The sequence below is a fragment of the Coturnix japonica genome, chromosome 2 (assembly GCF_054131305.1).
Source record: "Coturnix japonica strain WE chromosome 2, WE-NBRP24, whole genome shotgun sequence".
NCBI classification, from domain to species: Eukaryota; Metazoa; Chordata; class Aves; order Galliformes; family Phasianidae; genus Coturnix; species Coturnix japonica.
The window spans coordinates 103,172,872-103,197,317 of record NC_140664.1 but is presented as its reverse complement, the minus strand read 5'-3'; the positions used below and the strand labels follow the sequence as shown (position 1 = coordinate 103,197,317).

The 24,446-nt window shown below is 37.5% G+C and overlaps 1 protein-coding gene across 23 annotated transcripts in view; it reads left to right on the top strand.

Annotated features, from left to right (window-relative positions):
• RBMS3 (RNA binding motif single stranded interacting protein 3) overlaps positions 1-24,446 on the top strand; it is a 682,345-nt gene that overhangs the window by 530,490 nt on the left and 127,409 nt on the right. For 14 of the 23 annotated variants that reach the window (XM_085538329.1, XM_085538326.1, XM_085538323.1 and 11 more), the window contains 2 exons: positions 2,025-2,182; positions 11,760-11,839. In XM_085538329.1, coding sequence (XP_085394455.1) covers positions 2,025-2,182; positions 11,760-11,839 — 238 coding nt within the window. Of the gene's footprint in view, positions 1-2,024; positions 2,183-11,759; positions 11,840-18,860; positions 18,906-24,446 lie in introns of all 23 variants that reach the window. The other 9 variants (XM_085538320.1, XM_085538325.1, XM_032442362.2 and 6 more) reach the window with 1 other exon arrangement.

Genomic DNA, 24,446 nt, shown 5'->3' with positions numbered 1-24,446 from the left:
CCTAATGGAATTGCAAGCCACATTGCTTTGATTTTCTTCCACAGTGCCTCTGCTTTAGTTGCCTCCATTGCTCACATTTTCAAAGTGTTTAGTAACAATGAAGACTCTTCCTAATCTGCTATATCTTTCCTTTTATTTTCCCTCTTGTGACTTGTGCAGGGAAAACAAAGTAACAAGCAATAAATCTTAAAATAGTTGGAAAAAGGAAAAGGAGGAGGATGAAAATAATAATAATAATAAATAAAAATAAAAGAGGGAAAAAGAAAACATTTAGGTTTTGGGGGATTTTGTTTTGTTTTGTTCTGTTTTGTTTTTTTCCCCTTCCAAAGCTAAAAGTATAAGCTGAAGCTCTTTTCTTGCTTTCCTTCCCCCAGGACTATTTGCACGATTACTCTTGCATTGTCAGTGCTGTACCTGTTCTGATCTCTCTCTAATCATCCCGTGATTGGAGCAGAACTTGCCTTCTGACATGCATGCATGTAAATTGCAGTGAAAAAGAAAAGGGAGTGGCTGCATGGGAAGAGGACTGGAAAAGGGAAATCATGTTTTTCTAGATTATATTTGTGACTTCAGCTCAGTTTGTGTTCATTGCCCGTGTGTGTGTTTTTTTTCCTCTCCTCTGCCCTTCATCATAACACATGGTAGTAATGAGTATGGTTGTATGGAAAGAACCTTGAAAATGTGCCTACTTTGTTCATTTGTTTCTGCTTTGTAAAGCAGTAGTGGATTCAACCTGCATGGTAATGAGTGGTTTTATGGGTAATGGACCCGGCTTAACAGATCAGGATCCAAATCATACAGTAAAAAAAGTACTGCAAGCATCCTGTTTTTGCGCCCTTTGGCATACCCATTTCCAGCTTTTCTTCTCATCCAAAAGGCCTGAAATATCCCTTACACCTTGCATAGGTGAAGTTGAATACTTTCTTTGGCTTCGGATTTTCATTAACCTGGACTGTGTTTAGTCATCCGTGAAATGATGGCTGTGTGAATCACAGCTTGAAACTCAGATTTCTGCTTCTCTTTGCAAAGCCTTGAGTGTGTAAGGCAGGGAGAGGGCAGACATCTTGGTTCTGTTCTGTCTTCATACATCTTCCAGAAACACGACCTATGATTCGTTGTTTGACAAGATGCATCAGCACTGCTTTTAATGGGGTTTAATTTGATTCCAGTGTAGTTGACCTGGGGCAGATGGCTTCAGGACTGCGTGTTATTTCCTCAGTGTAAGCTGTAGTACTGCCGCAAGATTGTTTAACCCATTTCAGGACACCTCCTAGGGAAAAAAAGAAAAATAATATGTATATATATAGGAAATGCTATTGTCATATACATCTCATGGTTAAAAGAGAAGATTTTTGTTCTGCCCATTGAAACGTGTAGTAAAACAAAAATAAACCAATCTCTGAAGATGTTGTTCAGTAATGTATTGCCTGGCTTGCTGCATAGCATAAGGATTGTATCTTATGTTTTTGTTTATTAAGCACTAACTAAAATTAAGTTGTCATGCCTCTGAAGCCTGCTGAGTATTACCTACCACTTACGATGGGGACAAAAAGAAGGAAAAGATACTATGGAAAACATTTCATGTTTTCAACCAACCTTGCTGATGATGGACAGGTTGGATGGGAAGTCTGCAGGCTGAAAAGCACATCTGCTGAAAACATGTGCTGGGTTTTATTTATTCATGTTAACAGTGAGCACATTTATGAAAATGATGTTTTCTTCACAATCTGCTTGTTAAGTTAGGACACAAACCCAAGAACATTTGTTCATGAGAATAATTTTCTATGAATGATTAGTGTCACTGAGTTCAGTAAGAGCAGTCACGCACAAAGTTAAGCACATGCATGAGTTTGCAGAAATTTGGCAAAAATTGTTGTCATCGTAAACAGATTGCCCAGCTTCGCTTCTAGTGCAGCTGTAATTATTTTGGCTTGGTCTTATTATGAGTAGCCCTCATTGCAGAAGCAATAAGCTATTATGTTCTGCTGAGTCTAACTGAGGCTGTTTCTCTCATTTTGTCACAGCAACAAGAGCAAGATCCCACAAATCTATACATCTCAAATTTACCTGTTTCCATGGATGAGCAGGAACTGGAGAACATGCTGAAACCTTTTGGACATGTCATTTCCACCAGAATATTGAGAGACGCAAATGGAGTCAGCAGAGGAGTTGGCTTTGCCAGGTGAAACCTTTACTTGATTTATGTATATTTTTTGGCTTTATTCCATTGCAAATGCTGTCTACTTCATAACTCTAAAGCCTCATAGCTATGGAAAATGCAAAGAAGTACCTTTATCAGATTGTGCATCTGTTCTTTCCACTGAGCTGAGGAATACCAGTGCAGAAGGATGCTCATTTCATTTCTCCAAAAATTAGTTCATTGTATGTATGTATATGGAAATAGATACTGTTTAAATGTTTAGCAGCAACACTGAAACAAGAAAAAGTAAATTTAGCAGTTGGAAAGCAATAGGAAGGGACTATAACTGAAAAAAAATAAAATAATAAAATATAAAAAAATCCACAGGTTCCTTAAGAACTAAAAAAAATCTCAAGCCTAAGAGAAGAGATTAAGAAGAAATAGTTGTATCTAACATGCTCTGTCAGAGGAGTTCAGACAGAATGAGCAGCACGTTACTTCCATGTGGGTCACTGTCAGGATAGAAAGCCAAGTTTCAGTGTTTACTCTCAATGAATATTTACACAGATTCTCCACAGCTTGAAACATTCTTAAATCAAACAGTTTCCTTTTGAAAAGCTAATGAATGAAGAGCTGTATATAGAAAGATACTGAAAAAGCAAATAAGAAGATAAAACCCCCCCACAACTGTGCTGTAAATCATTCTTGTGCTTTGAAAGAAAAAATCAGAAATAACAATTAAAGTAAAACCCCAAATCATTGTTTGTACAGACTATTCATAACACTGTCCTTTGTAGAGGAGGCAAAGTGACTTAGTTGTCTTTTGAATTTTTTGAAGTATGCCATATCTTGGCATATCATGGCGCTTATGTTAGTGTCATAACACCACTCAGTGAAATGGGGTACTGTACGATAAAAAGGCAGCATGCTGGATAAGTGACATTGTAGTGTTACCTTTGTCCTTGATGTGAGAGATTATCATGTGCAAATAGTGTTAAGATAACCCTGTTTGAATTCACATGGATAAAAGCAAAACATTTACACTGAGAGAGGGCACACTGTTCTTTATGCATTCTTGCAGATAATAATGTGAATCTTTCTAGCTCACTAAGTCTAAATTAGTGTAACTCATGGATAAACTTGCATTTCAAAAATTGAATTTGTTTGTGAAAACATGTTTAATAATGTAACATTTCAAAAAGCCTTCCATGTGCTAAGATGAAGGTTTTGTAATTCATCATGCAAATGACAGAGTAGTAAAAACTTTGCTCTGTTGAAGTATACCAAAGATCTTCCTGACCCTGATTGAGGACAGAGTTAATCCTAAAATGTGTAACTACAGCTGTATGCTGACTCTTGTCTCAGCAGAATTACCAGTACAATCTGTAATTGCATGACTACTTGATCTTTTGGTAATAACGTGCTCTTTGGTATCATTTTACTGTATATCACTCAGAAGAGATGAATTCGTTTAGCTTAGCCTGTAGTTATGAGGGTTTCATTCTAGTGTACCTACACTGTGAGTACACAGAGTGTTGGTACTAATAGGGTTTATCTCGGGAATGGCAGCTGTATTTCAGCTTGGATAAGATTTTAGAAGTTCTGATCAGCAACCCAGGGTGATCTTGGTTGTTGCATCTTCTGGCTGGGGCCCTCTTGCCACAGTGGAGCTGCCTGCTGGTGAAAACGCCTTCCCACAGCTCCTACATGAGCCACGAGAGCTCAGGAGAAGTCAACTCTGTGTGCACTAGAACCCAGCAATTCTTAATTTGGATGGATCAAAATTATTAATTAAGTGCTGTGAAGGTTAAAAATCCCTTTTTAACTCTGCCCAATTAGGTGAATAGTGAATGTCAAAGTAAGTATTTCCAAAAAGCAAAGACTTTTTCAAGAAGTGAAGACTTCCTGTAAACAATTATTCTCAGATATTTCTCCAAAGTGTGTGTGATTAGCAATTTCATAGTACTACAGGTGGCTACTTTATCATTTATAATCCGAGAGTCTTCACGTGTCCTTGGATCAAACTCTAAGATCTGCATTCTGATTTATGTTTGTCCACATTAAAGTTCAGCCTCTTCTGAAACACACACAAGAAAACTAGCTGCTTCTATGCTGTTGAAGTATTCTTTCTTTTCTGTTCCTCAAAAGCAGCAGAATGGATTTTCTTGAAACTTTCTAGAATGTCTCACTGTGGCTTGAACACAACTGTGCCCAGGTATAACATGGGAGAGATTTTGGGAGGAGAGTTATTAGCAAGGGGCCTCTGAAGTGTAACTTTGGATTCCAGCTGTGGCTCCACAGAAGTTCATCCTGTTGAAGGGAATTGATGTAACCTCTGTTCTCCCACCTGCACCTTGCTGCTCTCCTTGGCTTTGCACTTCAGGGCTGGTACTACCCAGCTCCAGGCTCACTATGGAAGCTGCCATTTGGCAGGGCTACCTTGCTGCTAACAGAGCATCTGCTGACACTAGTGAGCAGAGCTGGAGCTGAACACAGCCAGTCACATGGCAGCAAGAGAAATGTGGTAGAGTAGCAGGGAGAAATGCTTTCTATAAGCAGGGAATGTGGAATAAGAAGGTGCAGATGAGAAGCTTTGTGCTCAGTCTGTTGTGAGATTTCTTGTAGAAAGAGGGAATGATGCAGCGTTGCCCTCACACAGGATTTCACCACAATCTTTCTCTTAAATCCCTATTGCCAAGAGCTGTTCAGTGGCTCCGCCACTTGATCTTTCATTTGAAAGTGTAAGTGGATTCCCCAGAGCTTAAAGTGAACGCAGAGTCCTTAATCCTCAAAAGAAGCAAGCGAAAAAGAAGTAAGCAAAAACCAAAGCAACTGGATTTGAAGGCTTTTTTTTATTTATTTCTTTTTATTTTGTTTTGAGATATCCTAAAGCTGCCGTGTCATCTCTTATGATTTGAGCTGTGTGAACTAGCCATTAACAATGTTGTTGGTGAGAATAAATAGCAGATCAGAGAGAGGTCTTGGACTTAGGCTGGAGATACTCAGTAGCGGAAGGTGCCCAGAGCACGGAGGGGAATAGTCAACTCCATCCTGAAGATGTCATGTTACAAAGAGGTAACTCTATGTGCTGAAAGAGTTGTCTCTCCACAGATTTGTAAAGGGTGAACGCCTTATTTAAATGTCAGAAGAAATACAGAAGTAACACAATCAAAGTACCAAAGTAGTGGGAATGTTTTGCTAAATGAAAGCAAACATGAAAGGACTGTTTGGAGGAAGATTTCTAGGGATCATTGCTGGTGCTGCTTTGGAGGCACAGAAGCATCAGCAGTACCAGGGGATAGAGAATATCCAGGTAGTTTAAGGATACATTTGTGAAGAATGGAAATGCTTTGTTCTTCCTTATTCAAGGGTTTAATTGAAGATGATTGAAAAGGTGTTCTAAAAGGTGCTATAAATTTAACTTGAACAAATCCATCATCTGGGACAGTAGTGCAGGCTCAGATATGATGAGAATCATTCCTACTTTCAGTCAGAAGAATGATCTGTCAAATCCTACATCTTCCCCAGGAAATTGCTTTATAATTGGATATCTTGGATGAAACTGGAAATCCCAAGCATGCCCCAAAGACTGTATGTGGTATCTGTATGATATTCCAATGCCTGCAGTGTTAAATTTTCATCAAAAAGCCTCCCTGCATAATGCTGGAGACCTCTATGGGATGAGCATATGTCTTCAAAATCCTTACATTTCCATCTGGTGTTGCAATCTAGACAAAAATTTTGTAGACTCTGTACATCCCTGAGAATATTGCCAGGCATGAGTCTGTGCTTTCATGGAGATGCAAATTCCAGAGAGGCACAGACAAGGCAGGATCCCAGGAAATATGTTACTGGGAACTGATAACATGAAAAATAAGCATGAATCACTTATAGGTGAAGAAACAGGGAAAGTTAGGAGTCATTAGGTGACTTAGCTGAGCAATTTTCATGACTCAAGCCCTAGGTACTGTGAGTTGAATTGAAAAACTCATAGGAACATGGAGGAGGGGGCAGGGAGGCATTGTGGTGTACCCTGGGTAGAGACTTGCTGATGCCACTGAATTAGTGAAATAAAGATTGGGTTTCAGAGCTCCACAGTGAAGTAGCATTAAAGTATTATTTGTGACCTCCCTACAGTGGTGGCAATATTCGGAATACCATACATACATGTACCACCACACTCAAATGAACAGCAAAGAAAGCATTTTACAGGCCATTTTAAATGATAAATTGCAAAGAAAGAATTAGAAGCTAGTAACTTTTTTTTTTGTTTCTTTACTGTCTTGTAACTTAAAATGACCTTGCAAGACTGAGACCCCAAGTGACATTTTACAACATGGTCATAAGCCTCTGAAAACAGAAATTTATGATGGAAATGCTTGCAGTCAGACTGTCAAGTAATGCTCTGCTAGCAGGCACCAGTATAATACTTAACCTGAGACTGTGAAGACTGTAACATAAATCAGACAGGGACTAGGTAGAAATGACTCTGTGTTCATACAGTTCTTTTTCCAGTAACAGGATAAAAATCGTCCAACACAAACTGCCATGAAAACATGTTATAATGTTGTTCCCAGTGAAAGACCCAGGAGATTCTCAATTACCTTTCTCTATTATCTCAGAGCAAAAAGCTAACATTATGATGATGTCCCTTTGTGAAAAAGCAGAGGGATCTGTAGTGGGACATTTACCCATTTTATCCTTTGGAGCTTGGACTCTATTCTTGTCTTTTCCCTGCCTTGTTCTCTTGGTGGAGCTTCCAAAGGGATGCTTTTCTCTGCCAGCAAATGTTTTTTTTTATTAAACTTATCTCCTGCTTATCTGCATTTTACATGTATTAAATTTAGTCTTTGGAAACAGTATTTAACTCAGCAACTGAAATTTTGAGCTCCACAGGATCGTTATTCTATTTATAGATGTTTTGTGTGAATTTCAGTTGGAATGGATCTGTTCCAGTTTCCACTCAAGCAAAATGAAAGAGCCAAGCCTTTACTTTTTATATTCTTTTCCTCAACGAAAGCTGTGCATCTTTCAGGATAACGTAGGTATCATTCAGTTGCATCTGCTTTCTTCTGAAGTAAACACGTTTCTCTATGGAGTGGAAGCTCTGTGACTCTGTGCAGGGAAGATCAGAAGGGTCCGCTGCACATAATGGGCCATGCTGCATGGATAGACCATATGCCCCCATTCTTACCTGTCATCATTGGGGTGGTTTTTGCAGAACTTGTTTATCTAACTGTGATTGTAGACAATGATCCTGCTATTCATGCAATCAGGAATGAACATGAAAAATATACAGGCAAGACATGCTGGTAAAAGACAGTATTTATGAGAAATGAGGAGAAGTTGACAAAATATATCTTCCTGCAAATGAGAAAGGGAATGGTATTTCCCAAATAAAAGTTTTTCAAGTACAAACATCTTGAAGCAACCATGCTGAAAAGTTGGGGATGTAATGTACCTGAATAGAGAGGAAAGTAAAGTCACAGGCAGCAGACATATCAGAGTTTTATGTCATCTGGATTTAAGTTTGCAAAATAAATAAGATATTAAGAGTAGGGTATAAGGAGGACTGGGTGCTAAGAAATTTCATAATAAAGAATGGGTGTCCATAGATCATCTTTCTTGCAGTAAAACGTTTCTCCTTGATATATCATTTAAATTTATCTGGCTCTTATCACTATTTTCTCAACCAGATTAAGGAACTACTTTGTTTATTCTCCCCACTAAGTGTCTTACGCACCCTTATCAGACTGCCCCTCTCATTGGTAGACTAAAGAAACTGAGTTCTCTGTTGCGTATTCAAACAATGGCCTCAGTTCTTCAGACAATCTGCAGCAACAACCTACTTATTTTCATCTTTGAAAAATGCCTTAAGTAGTAAAGAAGCATTATTTCTGCTATCATTTATACAAGAGAACAACATTATTCTTTGTTGGTCGTAATATAAATGTGATAGTAGTAATTGAATCTTTAAATATTTAAATGTGATATTAAAAAAAAACCACACAGATTATTCTCATTTACATTATTTTTATTAAGCGAAGTGACTACAGGACATGCATAAAACAAACCCATGTTTTACTGCTAACTGATGATTACATGGATTACATAGTACTGAATATTTCACATGCAATAATTATGGAATTATTATGTTCCTTGTATATATATATTTTTTAATTGTCTTTTAGCACTGCATCAATTTTTATAATAAAATAAACACTCGTAAGACCTTTTTCCCCCAATTTTCCTTATTTTTTCATGATGAAGGTAGTCCATCACATGTAACAGTACATAAAGACTACTTTGGAACCACTGGATTACATAAAGAGAATGATACAAGTTTTTTAGACTATCTGAAATGAATGTTTGATAGTAAGAGAAGAATCTCAAATGATTTTGTTGTGATATTTGCCTAATATTAACCAGTCATTTTTTGTTTGTTTGTTTGTTTGTTTGTTTTACTAGTCGTATCATCATAAATTTGTAAACCATGACTAGAAATATCATAAGAACCATCCTCCCTTTTGTATTTTTTAAATGAACTTCATTTCCACTTGGATGAAATATAGTCAGACTAGTTACTTATATTGTATTTGAGAATCTCTCAGCTTCCAGAACCAGGAAATATATATAGATACAACTGAAAATCAATTATCATATTTATCCTTGTTTTGTTGGTTTATTTTGGTAATTATTTGTATGTTTAAAAATATCAGAATAACCTGGCCTGTGGCTTTGATAATTTTTTACCACAATGCATTTCTGGACTCAAAGAATTACTTAGATATATTAAAGTTATATCCAAGCTGCATCTGAACATAAATTGTTTTTTTGAGGTCCCTTAATACCAAAACCATGCTGATGAAGAGTTTGAAAATAATAGTTTCTGAATTATCAGAAGCACATTTCTATCCTCATGTAAAGCTTAAGCTGATGTCCTTACATGTCCAGCAGAAGTTGAGTAGCCATATCTTTCAACATAATTTTTTATCAGTCTTCCAACATGTTATATTTTGCCTATTTTTGTTCCATCAATTGTGGAAAACAAAAACAAACATACCAACAAAAAAACACCGTGAGAAAAATGGATTCAAAAGTTCTCTTCCCCCAAGTCTACCTACGCTCTAATGACATTATTCTGTAAGAAACTTTTCCCCTAGAGATTAGCTTTTAAAATGTAACATTGCTGTTAGTGGTAGTGTTGCTAGATAGCATTCTGTACCATTACAAAGTTTGAAACGTTGCTCTCTCCAAGAAGATTAATAAACTCATGAGAAAAAAATGTATGTTGTCCCCCTCCCTCGAGTTTCTAGACATTCTACGGCAGAGTGCCAGAGCTTTTGAAGAAACAGTAGGCAGAATTTATTAGCGTGGACCCAGCAGAAGTATATTTCTATTGGACCTCTTCCCAGGCATGGCTAGTCTACGTGGCTAATGCAAATAAAAAAGAGAATGAGGTATCTTGGAATCACTGTATATGCAGATATGTTTGCAACAGCAAATATCAGATGATTACCTAAGAAACAGGTGTTCTGGATAAGTAGAAATTACTGTTCATCCCTACGTGTCCCTACAGGGGATAGGCACAGACCCAGTCACTTGATGGCTGCAGAACTGCCAGGCTGAAGGCCTGCCCCACCGGGCTGCTTCAGAGAGTATTCAGGGATTCACTGGGATGGTGGAGATGAGGGACAGCTGCCATTGTTCCTCAGCAGCACAACTGAAGGGAGCGTGTATCAGCGGCTTTGTCTATTACACTGCCTTTTCAAACTGAGTTGATAATGCTAGTGTTGGTTTCAAGTGAAGCGTTTGCCAGATTACAGATAGCTAGCAATAGAAGTTGAGAGCTGCTAATTGTGAAACTTGAGAAGAAAATGTATGCATTCTTTCTAAGGCTGCTTTTCGAATGATGGCCTTTTTATCCCAGAACACTGTGGGTTTCACTTTTATTCTCTTCCCACACTACATGCACAAAGTGCACTGAGTCTCTTTCACTTGGTAGCTTATATATTGTGTTCTTTGCAGGGACTGCTTTGGCTTGTTAAAATGTGCCCCATGTATTAAAATGAAATTGTCACTGCTGTGTGGTGCAACATAACATGGTTTGACATTAAGCGCCTGCAGCTACAGAAAACAGGCTTTTATTGCATTTATTCTTCCAGAGACAAGATTCTCCAAAGGCTCGGTGCAGACATTCACTTAGTTAAATCTGAATGAAGCCAAAGTGAACAATCTAAGCTGTGATGTGCTTGTACAAACAGCCCAGCACACACAGCATGCAATGAAAGCAGTGTTACAACATAGATGTGACATTTTTTAATGATTTGATCTGAAACAAACTGACAAAATACTGGACTATTAATCAATTTTCATTCCTGATGTTGTTTGTTCTTATGTGTTCGGTTTTTTTTTTTGTTGTTGTTGTTGTTTTCTTTTTTTAATTTTCTTTCGGGTGAGGGAGGTCGTCCATTTGAACTGTAAGCAAACTTTTACCATAGGATCCAAACTGCTGCTGTAAAGTCAGTGTTGTGCCCCAAACTCGTGAACAATGTAGAATGCATGTTACTCTTTCCGCAAAACCACGTGATAGAAAGAGTGGAGGAAAAGATAATTTTTAAAAGATCTCGAGTTGTGAGAAGTAAGGAATATGTAGGTTGGCAGTTACTTTGTGGGGAGTACCTGGAGGTAAGAAGTAACATGCTGAAGCAGTGTTGAACACATTTTTTAAACACCATTTTTCCAAGAGAGAGAAAGTGACTGTATTGCTTTAGCTTTATGATTAGTTTTTCTCTCTTCCATTTTTCTATGCCAATTGTGTAGCAGTCAACAGACTGCTCTGGACTAGCATGCTGTCAGTTCACAAGACCTGAACAAACTGAATTCCCTGATAAGGTATAGGCATAGTTTAGGATTTGACCGGTAGCTTTGTATCCTTGGGCAGTTTGCTCAATAATGTATGTACTGGTTTGCTGTTAATGCTGTAATGCCTCAATTCTGAAAGTTATCTTGAGGTCCAACAGAATGAATAGAGAGTCATGTCACCTGTCGGTATAGCATACAAATTGTCTTTACCCAGAATCGGGTTTTATGTAATAAGCACATATTCCCTGCATTTTGTTTTGCTGTACAGTTCATTCTTGCAGGTTATTTTTTAACATTGCAATCCCTAACAATTGTTGCTTAATCGTCTTCTACAAATCTTGTTTTTTTTCCAACCCATTTGAAGTTATACTGGGTGCATGGGGAATCTAGATACAAGTAATTTGCCTTTCCAGGCAGCACGTGAGAGCACAAAGAACGTCCTTGTTCAGGGAGATCCCTCGGAGCCAGGAGGGAGTTGCTCATTGACATCACAGTAGCTCGCACACAAGCCGGGAGCACAGCTGCAGGCTTTGAGGGTGACAGGTCCTCTTTACAAGCCATGCTACACTGTAATGAGCTCAACCAGTTTCTGTGCAGAAGTCAGAAAGAACAGCTTTGAAGATTTCTCTCAGCATCTGTGCTTGTCCTTCTTTTTACCTGCTTTTCCTTTTTGTTTTTGCTGACTGATCACTTTTGTGAAAGTCTAGTTACTCTTACTGCCTCTACACTAATCCCACCTTTTTCTCTTTTCCAGAATGGAGTCTACAGAAAAATGTGAAGTAGTAATTCAACATTTTAATGGCAAATATCTGAAAACCCCACCTGGTCTACCAGGTAAGTGTAGCCATCATTCTGAAATGTAATATTTGTGAAAGAGTTTTGAAAGTAGAAGTGTTGGAATGTACATTGATTGTGGCTCATGTCACTGCCCCTGCTAAGAGGTTGTACAGATTTACCTGGATGAAACCAGTTATTTTTGTCCCATAACATTTTATTCACTGCCCAAGTTCTTATATTCAAGCATTTGTGTCTGACAGTTGTAGATTTAACTGTGTATAAAAATCTTGTTGTCTTGGTCTGTTTCTCCCTCTTTAACGTGTATATCGCGTGTGATATTTTCCAATTAGAGCAAAGACCACTCAGGTAAATGCCAGCACTTTTCTAACAACCTTGGAGTATATCTAGATCAGTAAGTGCATTAAAGGCTATAAAAATGACCAGAATTTCAGGTCATAGTAGCTTTCTATTGTTTACAATTACTAGTATTAATAGTAGCAGCTTTTAATGCTGAGGATAGTTCAAATATGAAGTCATTTTATACCATTTGTACTTGCCATAGTTTAATGAAATCTTGATATTTTCTGATGATATTCATAGGATACATTCAGCGTTGTGCCCTGGCCATATAAAAACTCAGTCACAGCTAGTATATCTTCTTTTTGAAATCTTCAGTAGTCATCTTTATGATCACCGACTGTAAAGTTTAGTGATCAGGTGACTGATTCTTAGTGTTTGTCAAGACCTCCCAAAGGCCACAGATCTTCAAAGAATTTTCCCTCAAACTGTCTGGAGAGCTATTTAGAGTTTCTGGCATTAAGTGAGCAAGAAATCCTTGCAAGAATTGTGCCCTAAGTAATCCTCTACTTTTTGTTGTTGTTGTTGTTTTAACTTTCATTATACTATTTCCTTTTTTGGTTACTTTCATTAAATTCCTCCTTATTCATTGCCTGATTCGTTATACAGAAGATGCACTAAATACTCTAAATTAAAAGAGAGCCATCTGCACAACTACTGCATACAGTAATTGTATGCCTCAATGTACATATAAATTGTAGTCAAATCACCTTCATGAAAGAGTATAAAACTTTTAGTGCAAGCTGGAATACTCCATTTTATGGTCTTCTTTTTCACAAGTAGCCACTGACAGATTTTCTTAACATCAGCTAACGTATGTTAACTGTGTAATGTACAGCTGACTCAGCTGTCTAAAATAACAGGCAAAGCAACGTAGGTAGGGATCTCAAACCTTTGGCATGCTTTTCTGTGTGCATACATTAAGTCACAGTAGTAATTTCTTTAATATCATAGCAACACCCAATGGAAGGAGTGTGAACAGCAAGGATTTGGGGAGGGCAGGTTCATCATTAGAATCATACATACTCCATGGTGACATTCCCAGTTGTCCCAGAGACTACCCATCACTTGAGTAAGAAACAGAATATTCTTACAGTGCCTGAGACAAGAAGAGCTATGTGATAACAAATGATGGCTAGTACCTGGAAATCATTATTTTTATTTTAAATTAGTCAGGAATTGATATTCAACAAAAACAATGTGGAACATCAAAATAGGAGTCTTGATAAGATAGTGTGAATACTTATTCTTGTTCCGAGAGATACAGTGGAGTTGAATGTTAGTGCTTGTAACTTCTGTTGCTATCTCAGTTAAGTACTCAGATCTACTCTTACTTTCTTGAAGAGGCTTCCAGATGGGAAAGTTGTCTGATACGATTTTCTTTTAATTGCAGTGCTCACATTACATTTAGTTACAAGGATTTTCTGGGAACTGAGTATTTTAGAAGTTTTTGTTTACCTGCATGCCATTTAGATGTATATAAAGTATAATATATATATATATATTATATATATATATACTTTTTATATATATATATATATATATTTATATTATATATATATATATATATATATATATATATATATATATATATATTTATATATATATATATATAATATATATAAAAAGTATAATGCAGCATGGAGAAAAGTCAGTAGCTGAACTCAGCTATCCGCTATATATTTATGAGATCCCATTTTAACCCGTTCTTGGAGGACAGATTCTTTGGCTGCAGACACAGATAACTAGAAATTATTGGAGAGTATTTGATACACATAGAAGAGAATATCTGCACCACATTACTATTATAGGGCACTCTCTCAATCCGTATTTAAAAGAATTCTTGTGTTCATTTGTCTTCCTGTTAAGAAGCCAGAGAACAAACTCAATCATTTCAGTCAATTCAAGTGATAGTAGCCACTCATTTCTCTTTGACGAATGCAAAAAAAAAAAAAACAAAAAAAAACAAAAAAAAACAAAAACAAAAACAAACAAAAAAAACCAACCAAGTCAGTCCTAGTTTCTTCTTCATGTAATTTCTGCTAGAGCTGCTACTCAGTTTATGTATGTATTATGTACTTGTACTTAAACTTCTTAGTAAAAATAGAAGCATCTTGTTTATCAACCTCTGGGCAGTTGTTTATCTTCCTGCATGGAGAAGGCAGGAGAAACAGTCTCCTAGTGTACTTGGAAAATCACAGTCAGACTTTGAAAATTATCTTTCCAGCATCTCAGTAATTGACATAGAAAGAAAATCATCTCTGGTTATTGCTGTGACCTCTTTATGGATTTCAGTTAAAACATGAGGAACCAGAGAACATTAGCGGAAGTATGCAACACTATCTGTTATTAACCTCTATTCCTCAAGACATGATCTTACTGAGGGAGAAAACTAATCAATCCTTTTAGGGTTAAATGAAATTGATCATATGTAGTCAGCTGGATTTCCTTTTGGCCTAGCTGGCAACTGTGAGCATCTTAAATTTTTGTTCTCATCTCTCTTACCTAAGTTCTGATGTTTTAGTGCAAGCTTGCTGTCTAGTAACAGGTCAAATTAGGCCTATAAGAAAAGCCATGTAATACCCTGTTTCCTGTGGCAGCGGGATTATGGATCAGACTAGCAACCAAACCACTTTGGCTGCTAGTTTCCACCCATACCATCTTCCCCAGTTGCATTCCCTGAGATGCAACACTGGTATGGAAATAGGATATATATGTGTGTATGCATATCCTGTGTATGGAGGGTAAAATATGCATATGTTGTGGTGCAGTTGTGCCTGATTATCAAGTTGTGATCAAAGGACTGGAAGCTTCCATGTACTGCTGAGCAGTTTTGTCAGTAAGGCCCCACAGCTCTTGCTTTCACAGTGGGTAACCTGTAGGCCTTTGTTATATTGGCCTGAAGTATACCACAGACATTCTTTTTTTCAGTATATTTCCCATTTATTGTTTCCACGGTAAATAGGATGTAAAGTTAGTTCATTTTCAGGTTGTTTTACTTTGGTTTGGTTTCTTTTCAACTGTTGTGTGCCTTGACATTTCAGCAGAAGCAGAAGTAGCACATCTAAGCATGTCTAGGCCAACAGTACTTCAGGAAAGCAGGCTAATTTCTACACATACAGGCCACTCTGAAAGCTCTGTATTCTTTGTGCACTCAAGGCAAAAGTCTATCATTCTTCACTTGACTTTATAACTTCAACTACTGTCTGTCTGTTGTCTGAAAAAAAAATCTATAGAGCCGAGCTGTTGCAGCTTCAGATCACTCTACTTCAAGCTAGTGATAGTGGAAGGTTTGTTTTCTGACACTCAGAATGTTTTGCTGATAACACGTGTAATGGCTAGGTAAATTGAACACTGTTACATTTATATTAGTGAATTACTCTTGCTAAAGGTGCTTCTCTTTCCAACTACTTGGCTTAACTCCATTCCGAATGGAATTGCTCCACTGTCCTGCTTGCTCAACTAATAGGCATTTCATGATGTTCAGTCTTAAATATATAGTGCAAGATAATTGGTTGTCCAATAAGTAAGTAGTTAAAATCTTTGCATTTCTTCCAGACTGAGAAAGAGCAATTGTCTCAAGAAATCTGCAAAATAGAAATGCTCAGCAGATTCCACGTGAAGTTCATAAATATTCTGAGTAGCTCGTGGTTGATTTTTTAGTGCTTTGTTTTTGTTTTCCATTTATTAGCACTGTTTTCTTTTTGTTTTGTTTTGTTTTTTTCCTGATGCATTTTTCACTCTGAAGAGAGCAGCCCCACATGAAAATAATTGCATAAGTCCCTGATTCCCCTTAGAAAGAGGAGTTAGCAAATGAATGCATCAGATCACATCAATGTACATCTCAATCAAGATGTTTGGGGCGCTATTAATGATGAAGGGAGCTCGCCCTGAGTCTTCCAATGCCACATCTCTATTTACTGGCACACAGGGGACTTAAAAATGAAATCCTGCTTATCTGTCATGTTTCTCAACTACAGAAGTCAAGTAAAAATGCCAACTTTTTTGTCGGTAACAACTTGAGTTTTTTTTTCTATGTGTGAAACTTCAGTGCATTTTATGCAGAGTTTTTGAAGTGCTCAGCTCCCAGTATACCTCTATGTCTTAAAAATATAGATATATTTTCTCTTCTGAATACATACAAAAGCCTAACAAGTTCTTATTTTCGTGTCTGGAATTTCACAGAAATGTGCTTCAGTTGTAGTAATTATCCACTATGCTCCTTCACAGCATTTTCTAGTGACTGTAGTGCTTCCTAAATTTCATTTGCTATCTAAGTACATCTGGTTGTCTGAGGGCATTGGTCCAATTCCTATTTCAGCAGAAACTTCTAGACAATGAGACACTTGAACACAATGCATGCTCAAGAATCTTTCTTCTATCTAATCTACCTGCTTAACCTGATCAATCTGATATCAGTCTGATCTAGTTATTTTATCTAGTGGTTGGCAACCCAGCCTGTGGCAAAGGGTTTGGATAACCTGATAATCCTTGAGGTCCCTTCCAATCCAAGCCATTCCATTACCATGTGATCCTGTGATTCGTAGTAGCACTATGTGGCCTTTAGCACTAATTTTAGAGCCAGGCTACAAATGCCTAATAACCAGAAAGCAGGGGTAAACACTATTTTTGCATAGGTTAAGAGCCCCACAAGAACAAGTGACTGGCATTTTGGGACTGATGTTTACTTGAACAGGAATTCTTAAACAGGAAAAAATGATGTGCAGCAATTCAGATATATTTGAATATACCTCAGGCAAGAAGATCATTCTTGAAATAATACGTTCTTCTTCTGAAGAGGGCCAGAGCACTGCATTTCTGTGGACTCATTTCACCAGAAGGAATGGGTATTTTCTGTCTCTCTGATTAGTTTCACTGTTCTCTGGAGTCAGCCCTCGGATTCTCTTAAACACAAAGAGTAAATTCAGATACTTAATCTTTGTTTCAGAAAGGTAGATTTAGACCATGGGATTACATATCTAAGAGCTACATGTTTAATAGGAGATCACGAGTAAGACATGACAAAAAGCTTTTTCAGTTGAGGGTTAGTTGTGCAAAGGATGGAAGCATTTTTACATTATTTTTCATTCTTTCTGATTGGATGAACAAATGGTAACTTAAATGTCATTAGTGATTAGGTCAATTGCATTTCTGGGTGAATGAATTAATCTAAAATATGTTGCTTGATAACTTCTTAGCTCCTTTCTTTTAGCATGTTTCTTTATCTTTTTGTTTAATTGTGTCTCTCGATCTGTATGCATAAAACACTTAAAAAGCTATTCCAAAACTGTATTCATGGGGAGTTTACTTCACTTTATTGAGGTAAGTAATAAATTGCTATGAATATCCATGTCTTTCTATCTCTCTTTGTATATCCATGGATATGTATGTGATGTCTTAAACAAGACAAAACAGGAATCAAAGGGAAAAACTAACTAGGTACTGGTTTGTAGTTAGCTTACAATATTTGTTAAGTGCTACAGAGAACTTAAATCATGCTTTGCTAAGTTTCATACTGGTAATACTCAATAAATCTGGTTTGAAAAGATTATCTTATACATGTTGTTATCCTCAGGAAAGATCTGTGTTCAGAAAAATAAAACTTCCCTCATTTGTATCTTCAGTTCCTTTAACATTTATGATTTTAATGTTATCTGAATCTTTTACATTCTCTACCTTCTGCAAATTCAGTAATGTAAATATTTTCATTGTTATCTGATGACTGCAGTAAATATCCTTCCCTACTATATCAGAAAATACAGTCCAAGTAAAGACTTTTGTAAAATAACTGTTTAACAGATTTTTTGTTTCTTTATCCTGTCTACAATACCTGTTATTATGGAAGCACTGTTATCTTCAGTTTCCGTGCTCTGTGAATGCATGTGCTCAGCTCATCATTAGCAGAAACGTCTTTTACGTCTTGAAACTATCTATAGACATCCTTTTAAGTTCTGTCAGTCCATAATCTTTATCTCTGACAGACAATCTAAGTCTCTAGTACCTTCCTTTATTGTCCTCCCCAAGTCCTGGTGAATGACCGTGAGGTCAGTGTAATTCACCCCGCTTTGCACACCAGATGCTTCCTGTGTCCTGGGCAGCATACAGGCAGCTGTGCCCAGCTGTGGCTTCTATGGAAAACTGCTCAATGAGGGATGGGCTGTGTAGACTCCTTGCCTAGGTCATGTTAGACATCAGGAGGTGTTTTGGTGCATACTCAACCATCAGAAGAGTGAGTCCCTGGGAAATTATAATTTGATTATTCAAACGTCATGTAGCAATTAAAACCACATAGACTTTGGCCATAAAAATAGGCTTTCTTCCCAAGAAACTATAGGGGGGATACCGAATTAGTAGAGAATATACAACCTGCTGCTTCCCTAGTTAGGACTCTGTGGCTTGGTTTTGTGGCTCATGCAGGTGTTTGTGGTGTGGCCAGCCTCATCAGCACTGCATCTCTATTCTCCTTCTAGTATTCAGCCAAGTGCAACTTGACCTTAATCCAACCTATATACATTCTTAAGTTATAGATGTCCAATATTTTATGAGTTCAGCTGAAATCAATTGTTCCTTGGATTGTCTCCTTCCTTTCAAAGGCAAGCCTTTAAAAGTCAGAAAATATTTGTTTAGATTCTTACTATTCATAGGAATTTCAAATGTGTCATTTCTGATCACTGAACAACAGAGGTTTCTCCATCTTTAGCTCCTTTCTTCTCTTTTCCAGAGTTATGTTTATGTAACCAGTTGTTCTTGCTGAGCTGCCATTCAGGTAAATGCTTCTGGTTTCATATCACACATTTCCATGTCTTGCTATAAAGTTCCATTCCTGATTTCCTAGATTTTTTACAATTAGAAGATTATATGGTCTCTTAACAACAAAAGGATACCTTATAGAAAAAAAAAAAAAAAAAAGAAATCCCCTATTCACTCAAACCCTCATCTCATTTTCATTTAGCTCAAACAAACTCTCCCTTTTGCTGGCATGATACAGAGTTAGATATCTATGCAGCAAAGCCCAGTAGCTGGTATATATCTATTTCTTGGAGGAACGTGAGTTGAGATAATTTGCATTTCAGACATTTGGAGGTGTGGATCAGTGCTAAATCACGCAGTTAGGGCTCTTCAAGGAGTTGGCGTGAGAAAAGACTTAGAACTAAGTTTGTCTAAGACCTGGTTTTCCAGAAGTACATATAGATGCTGATGATGGGGAAGGTCTCAAAGATCTGATGTGGTACATATTTGTCTTGTTTTATTTATGCTCATACTGGTCTCTAAGTCCTTAGGAAAAGAGCCATATATTTTTGAATTTAAATAACCTTATTATGAAATGCAGAGTTTTGTAATCTGGCTGTATAATTAAAAAGAAATTCTTTCATACATTTATTTTTTTTTTTAAATTACTTTGCATCTGGAAGTAGCAAAAATGCCTAAGATGAATTTGTCTGTGGTATTGTAGTAATTCATGTAGTGATGTACAAAACAGCATTACCGAGGTTTGGATTAAGATCTTTGGCTTGGATTATAAGGTTGAAGTCGGAAAACAATATGGCATGTAAATGAGAAAAGACCATTCTGGGTATTTTTTCTTTTCTTTTCTTTCCTTTTTTTTTTTTTTTTTCCTTTTCTTCCTTTTTTTTTTTTTTCTTCCTTTTTTTTTTTTTTTTCCTGTCAAATGGAGAACTGCATTCTTTTATCATTTGTAATATCTAGTGATAATGAACTGTGTCACAGTTTATCTAAACTAATTCTAGTATATACATTTTTCTTTTCACCTCAAAGCATATTTTTGCTTTGGAGAGTGACTATTTACATCTAATGATTCAGCAAATTTCTTCCCCTTATATGCAAAGACAGACGTATCTGCTGATGAACCAAAAGGTCTTTTCTACACGATACCACTGCATAACCAACACAGCTGAGAGCAGGTGCACTGAATTCTATCATGCTCATACATCAGCCATAGAAGCGTTGACAAGTTTCTGGTGCAGGGACAGTGCTGTTCCTTGGATGTGCTTGCAAAATCCAAGACCAGACAGATGAATTGCGCAGGTGTTATAGCAAGCAAAATTTATGAGCCAGAAAGATTCACAGCTTGAATTTCAGATTGCATAGGTCTAAAGGGCCGGCGATTTAAAACAAAGCAAAACAAACAAACAAAAACATGCAAATCAGAGCATGAAACAATGTGGAACATTGTAAACTCATTTGTACATGATTCAGATTTCAGGGAGGAATTCCATTTTCACATCAACTCTGGCCAGCAGTGGCAAAACTCCTCCTGTTTCTTCCCCTTGGCATAACTTCTCCTGCATTACTTTATTAGTCCCTTCAGGACAATTTAAATGATGGAGTACATCTGCTTTGCAGGCCCTCCTGCTGCAGTAGAGTGTTGTCACACCTGTGCCAACTAAAATGCTAACTTCAGCAAGGGCATCAATCTAGCTGAGCATAGGCTAACACAGGCTAACCTCCTGAGCTAACTGCGTGTTGTGCTCAATACTATCCAGAAATCAGTTTGTGTTCTTTTTTTTTTATTATTTTTTCTTTTTTTTTAAACCAAAGGGAATTATTTCCCTTTCAGCTCCTTTATAGAAAAATCCTTTCTTGCCTCCTTCTTTCCTCACTCTCACTTTTCCACTAGCTTTCAAGTCACATTAAACATTTTGAAATGTGAAGAATGGAGAAGTTTCAGTCAGAAGTTTCAGTCTGAACCTTTGCCCTATAAATTCCAACTAACCTGAAAACAAAGGTTTTATTGAAGCTTAAGAGCGTACAAGTATAAAATCTTTGATCTACTGCTTTGGAGGTCCATATTTCACCTGGAAGTGGAAGCCCCTGGGACTGTCCTTTTCAGATATCCCAATAAAACTGGAGCATCAGTTTTTTTAGCCTATTTTGGAACACTGCTGTAAATCAATAAGCATCCAGGTGATGTGCACCTGGTCCCTGCCACTTTCACTGCTCAGCAAGGACATGAATGCTGTCAGAACACATTCAGGTGGCGGCTTCACAGAGATAGTTTTGCTCTATCAGGGCTGTGTGGAGGGCTTTCTCCAAATACTCTTGCTGGTTCTTGCAGAGAAACTGGCTCAAAGGAGAGCGTATTTATCCAGTCTTCAAATGCTTTTGTGAACAGAAGTATCCTGAAGATTCATTCAGTGTTCTCACATTTGGCACTTGTGTCTTTAGTGAGAGAAGGAAGAATATACAGCAGGAATGGGATATTCTTGGGCCTTTCAGGTCTTGCCTTTCTGCCATTTTCCTTCCGTCCTTCAAAAAATAAACCTTTCCTTTGGCCAGGGAAGCACTGAAGACTCTGCTGCACAGCTCCCACCTGGAAAGCATGAAGTGGCATGAAGTCTCTCAAGTAGCCTGTAAAGATCTTTCCCTTTATAATTCACTGAGACAAAAGGAGAGCTTATCACAATGGCAGTTTCTATTTGTTTTGAAAACCAGGAGCTTCTTGCATAATTGAAGACAGTCTTTCCCTGTTTTCTTCCTCAAATGGTACTGCACAATGGAGAAAAGCAATTCAGCTTGAAACTGCTGAGAAAACTGATGTTTTATTTGAGTTTTTCCATCAGCAATGACATTATGATGGTCAGCCATCTTTAGCAGCTTCAGAATCCCAATTTTATGGGCCATTTCTATTAGTCTTTTTCTTCTGAATGGAAGTGTTTGATCATAACATCATAGAAAGGTCTTTCCCAGGTTCAATCATAGGAAATTTAAAGAGGCAAAACAACCTTCATTTTACTGTGACTACTATCGCGTCTGTGATGTGCCTCAGTTTGCCTTCTACAGTGTGAGAAGCATCGAGAGGGAGGGAAAAGGTGCTAGAGGTCTGATTCTGTCTGCATCCTTTTTGTTAAAGCTCATTAATACAGCATTTTGCATGTAGCACTTCTGCCAGAACCCTATATATAATCCTTGAATATACAATACTTCTGGAATTGCTACTGTTCAGCAAACAAGAAAGAAAACAAACAAAACAAACAAAAAAAAAAAAAAAAAAAGAGAGAGAGAGAGAGAAGGGGAGAAAAAGTAATGCATTAATTTTGATTTCATTGGTTTGGTATAAAAATGTACTTTGCAGGGAGCTAGCTTTACCACTAATTACTACATGTAAGACTTTTATCTTCAAAAAATGCAAATTCTAACCCTTCCAAAAATGCTAACCAAAAATGTTGCAATTTTTGTGGGTGCTCTTCACCTACAGTGTTACCTTAAGTAATACAATCAGCTTCTTCTGCTATTGGGTTAGTGATTACACTCTGCACTCACTGAATATAGTTGATTAGTTAGATAGTTAGTTTCTTTCTACCTCCCTCAGACTGTCAGACCTGGGAAATAAAACTTTTTATACAACAAAACCTATTTGTAATCTGAAAGCTTATATTTTTCACACAATAAAGATCAACTCTTAAGATCAGGAAGAAGGTCCACCTATCCTTTTGACGGAGCATTTCAAAATGATGTTAATTATATTGATTTTGATAGTGGGTTTTGTTCTGCAGGTGTTTGTGTCCTAGGAAATACATGAGGATCACCAACATACTTCAAACAGACCCCCCAAAAAGAGCAGTCACCACATAATGGTTTTCAGTCACCACTGGCAGAGCTCAATCAATGGCTAATTTGATACCTCATTACCATCTCTCATGCATCGTATCCCATACCTAGCAGTGAACATGAAGACCTGCCTGATTGCTACACGTCTTTCAAATAAAAAACACACACATTAACAAAACACATACATAATTATATTTATCATGTTTCTAACCCTCTACAGGAGGAGAACAATGTACAAAAAGACTAGCACTAACTGCTGTAGAAAATGACATTGTAATCTAACCCTTTTTCCAGGGACTTGATGAATCTGCAGCAGTCCAGTCTCAAACTGAATACTGTAACAGAGCCCTGCAGAGGCCTGTGAAAAGCTGTAACCAGCACAAGTGCATTTAATGAAATTAAATGTAGCTATCGGGACTTAGAAACAGCAAGTAGGAAATCAGAATATCACACACTGCTGACTGGGTCTGTCAGCATTTGATGTACACCACTGAAGGCAGATTTAGTAAAGAAAGATTATTCAGGGGAAGAGACAATGCCAGGTTAACTAGGATATAAATCCTTACACCACACATCTGAGCAGTGAGATTTTTGTTATAGACCATAATAGAAACTTCATGGTGCACTGTGAGAGAAGCAGCATTTAGAACTACGATAGATTTCTCCTTTGGTTTAATGGTTTGGTCCATATTTTGTCACTTTCCAGAGGTTTTTTGCCTGCTTATTTCCTGGTGCTAACAAGTCTAATCTGCATGAGCAGCTACTGAAAGAAGAGCTGACTGCGTGCCTCTTTCCTTGTTGCTGAGCACCTTGTAAAGAGTGCCTCGACTGCTGAAATGGCTCCCTGTCGTTCTTCCCAGTTCCCGACAGCTTGGCACAGTGTGTCTCCCTCACAGCTTGTGTTGCCTTGCTGTCACCATCTTTTTTATGCCAACATTTCAAAGACTTCCTTCCTGGGTTTTGAGCCAACCTCAGCTGCACTGACCTTGTAAATACAGTCCTGCATCTGCACATCCTGTGCCTGCAGACGCAGATCAGACACTGTCTGCATCTTGTCAGTTCCCCACTCTGACAGGAAGGGTTTGCCTGCTGGTGGCACAGATTCCTCCACACTGAGTAGGCAGTGCCTCAGTTGGGGGTAAGTGCTTGGAGAAGATCCTTTGCTTTCTTTTTCTCAGTGCAGTCCAAATTGCTTAATGTTTTGTGTTGTGACACATTAGACAGGAGAAACCTTCTGTCATCTGATAACCTTGTCTGATAACAAGTTTATATCATCAGAGCTAAACCTATATGACAGCTACTCATCTTGCTTTGTCTGTTTTGCATGGTCTTTTTGAGCTCTGATACATGTGTAAGATATTGACTGAATATGCTTTGCATTGTTGATTTCTATAGATTTAGATGCAGGCTACCAACCTGGGAAGATTTGAGTTGTGATCCAACATTTGAACTCTGGTCATACCAGAATTGTTTGCAAGTCCATTTTTCAGCAACACTGATTCCATAAAGATAGAGCAATACATCTATGTATACATATGTGATTTTTTTCTTTTTTTCTTTTTCTTGAAATGGTCAAGAAAGGCTTCTTAGTTCATGTTCAAATCACCCTTACAAAATTGCTCTGTTCTTGTCGTGAACAGTAATTGTCTATCACAGCGCTGAGCCTTGCATTGAGATTTGAACAATGGTTTTGAATCTTTGTCTTAAAAGTTTGTCATTCTGGACAGACCAAAATCAA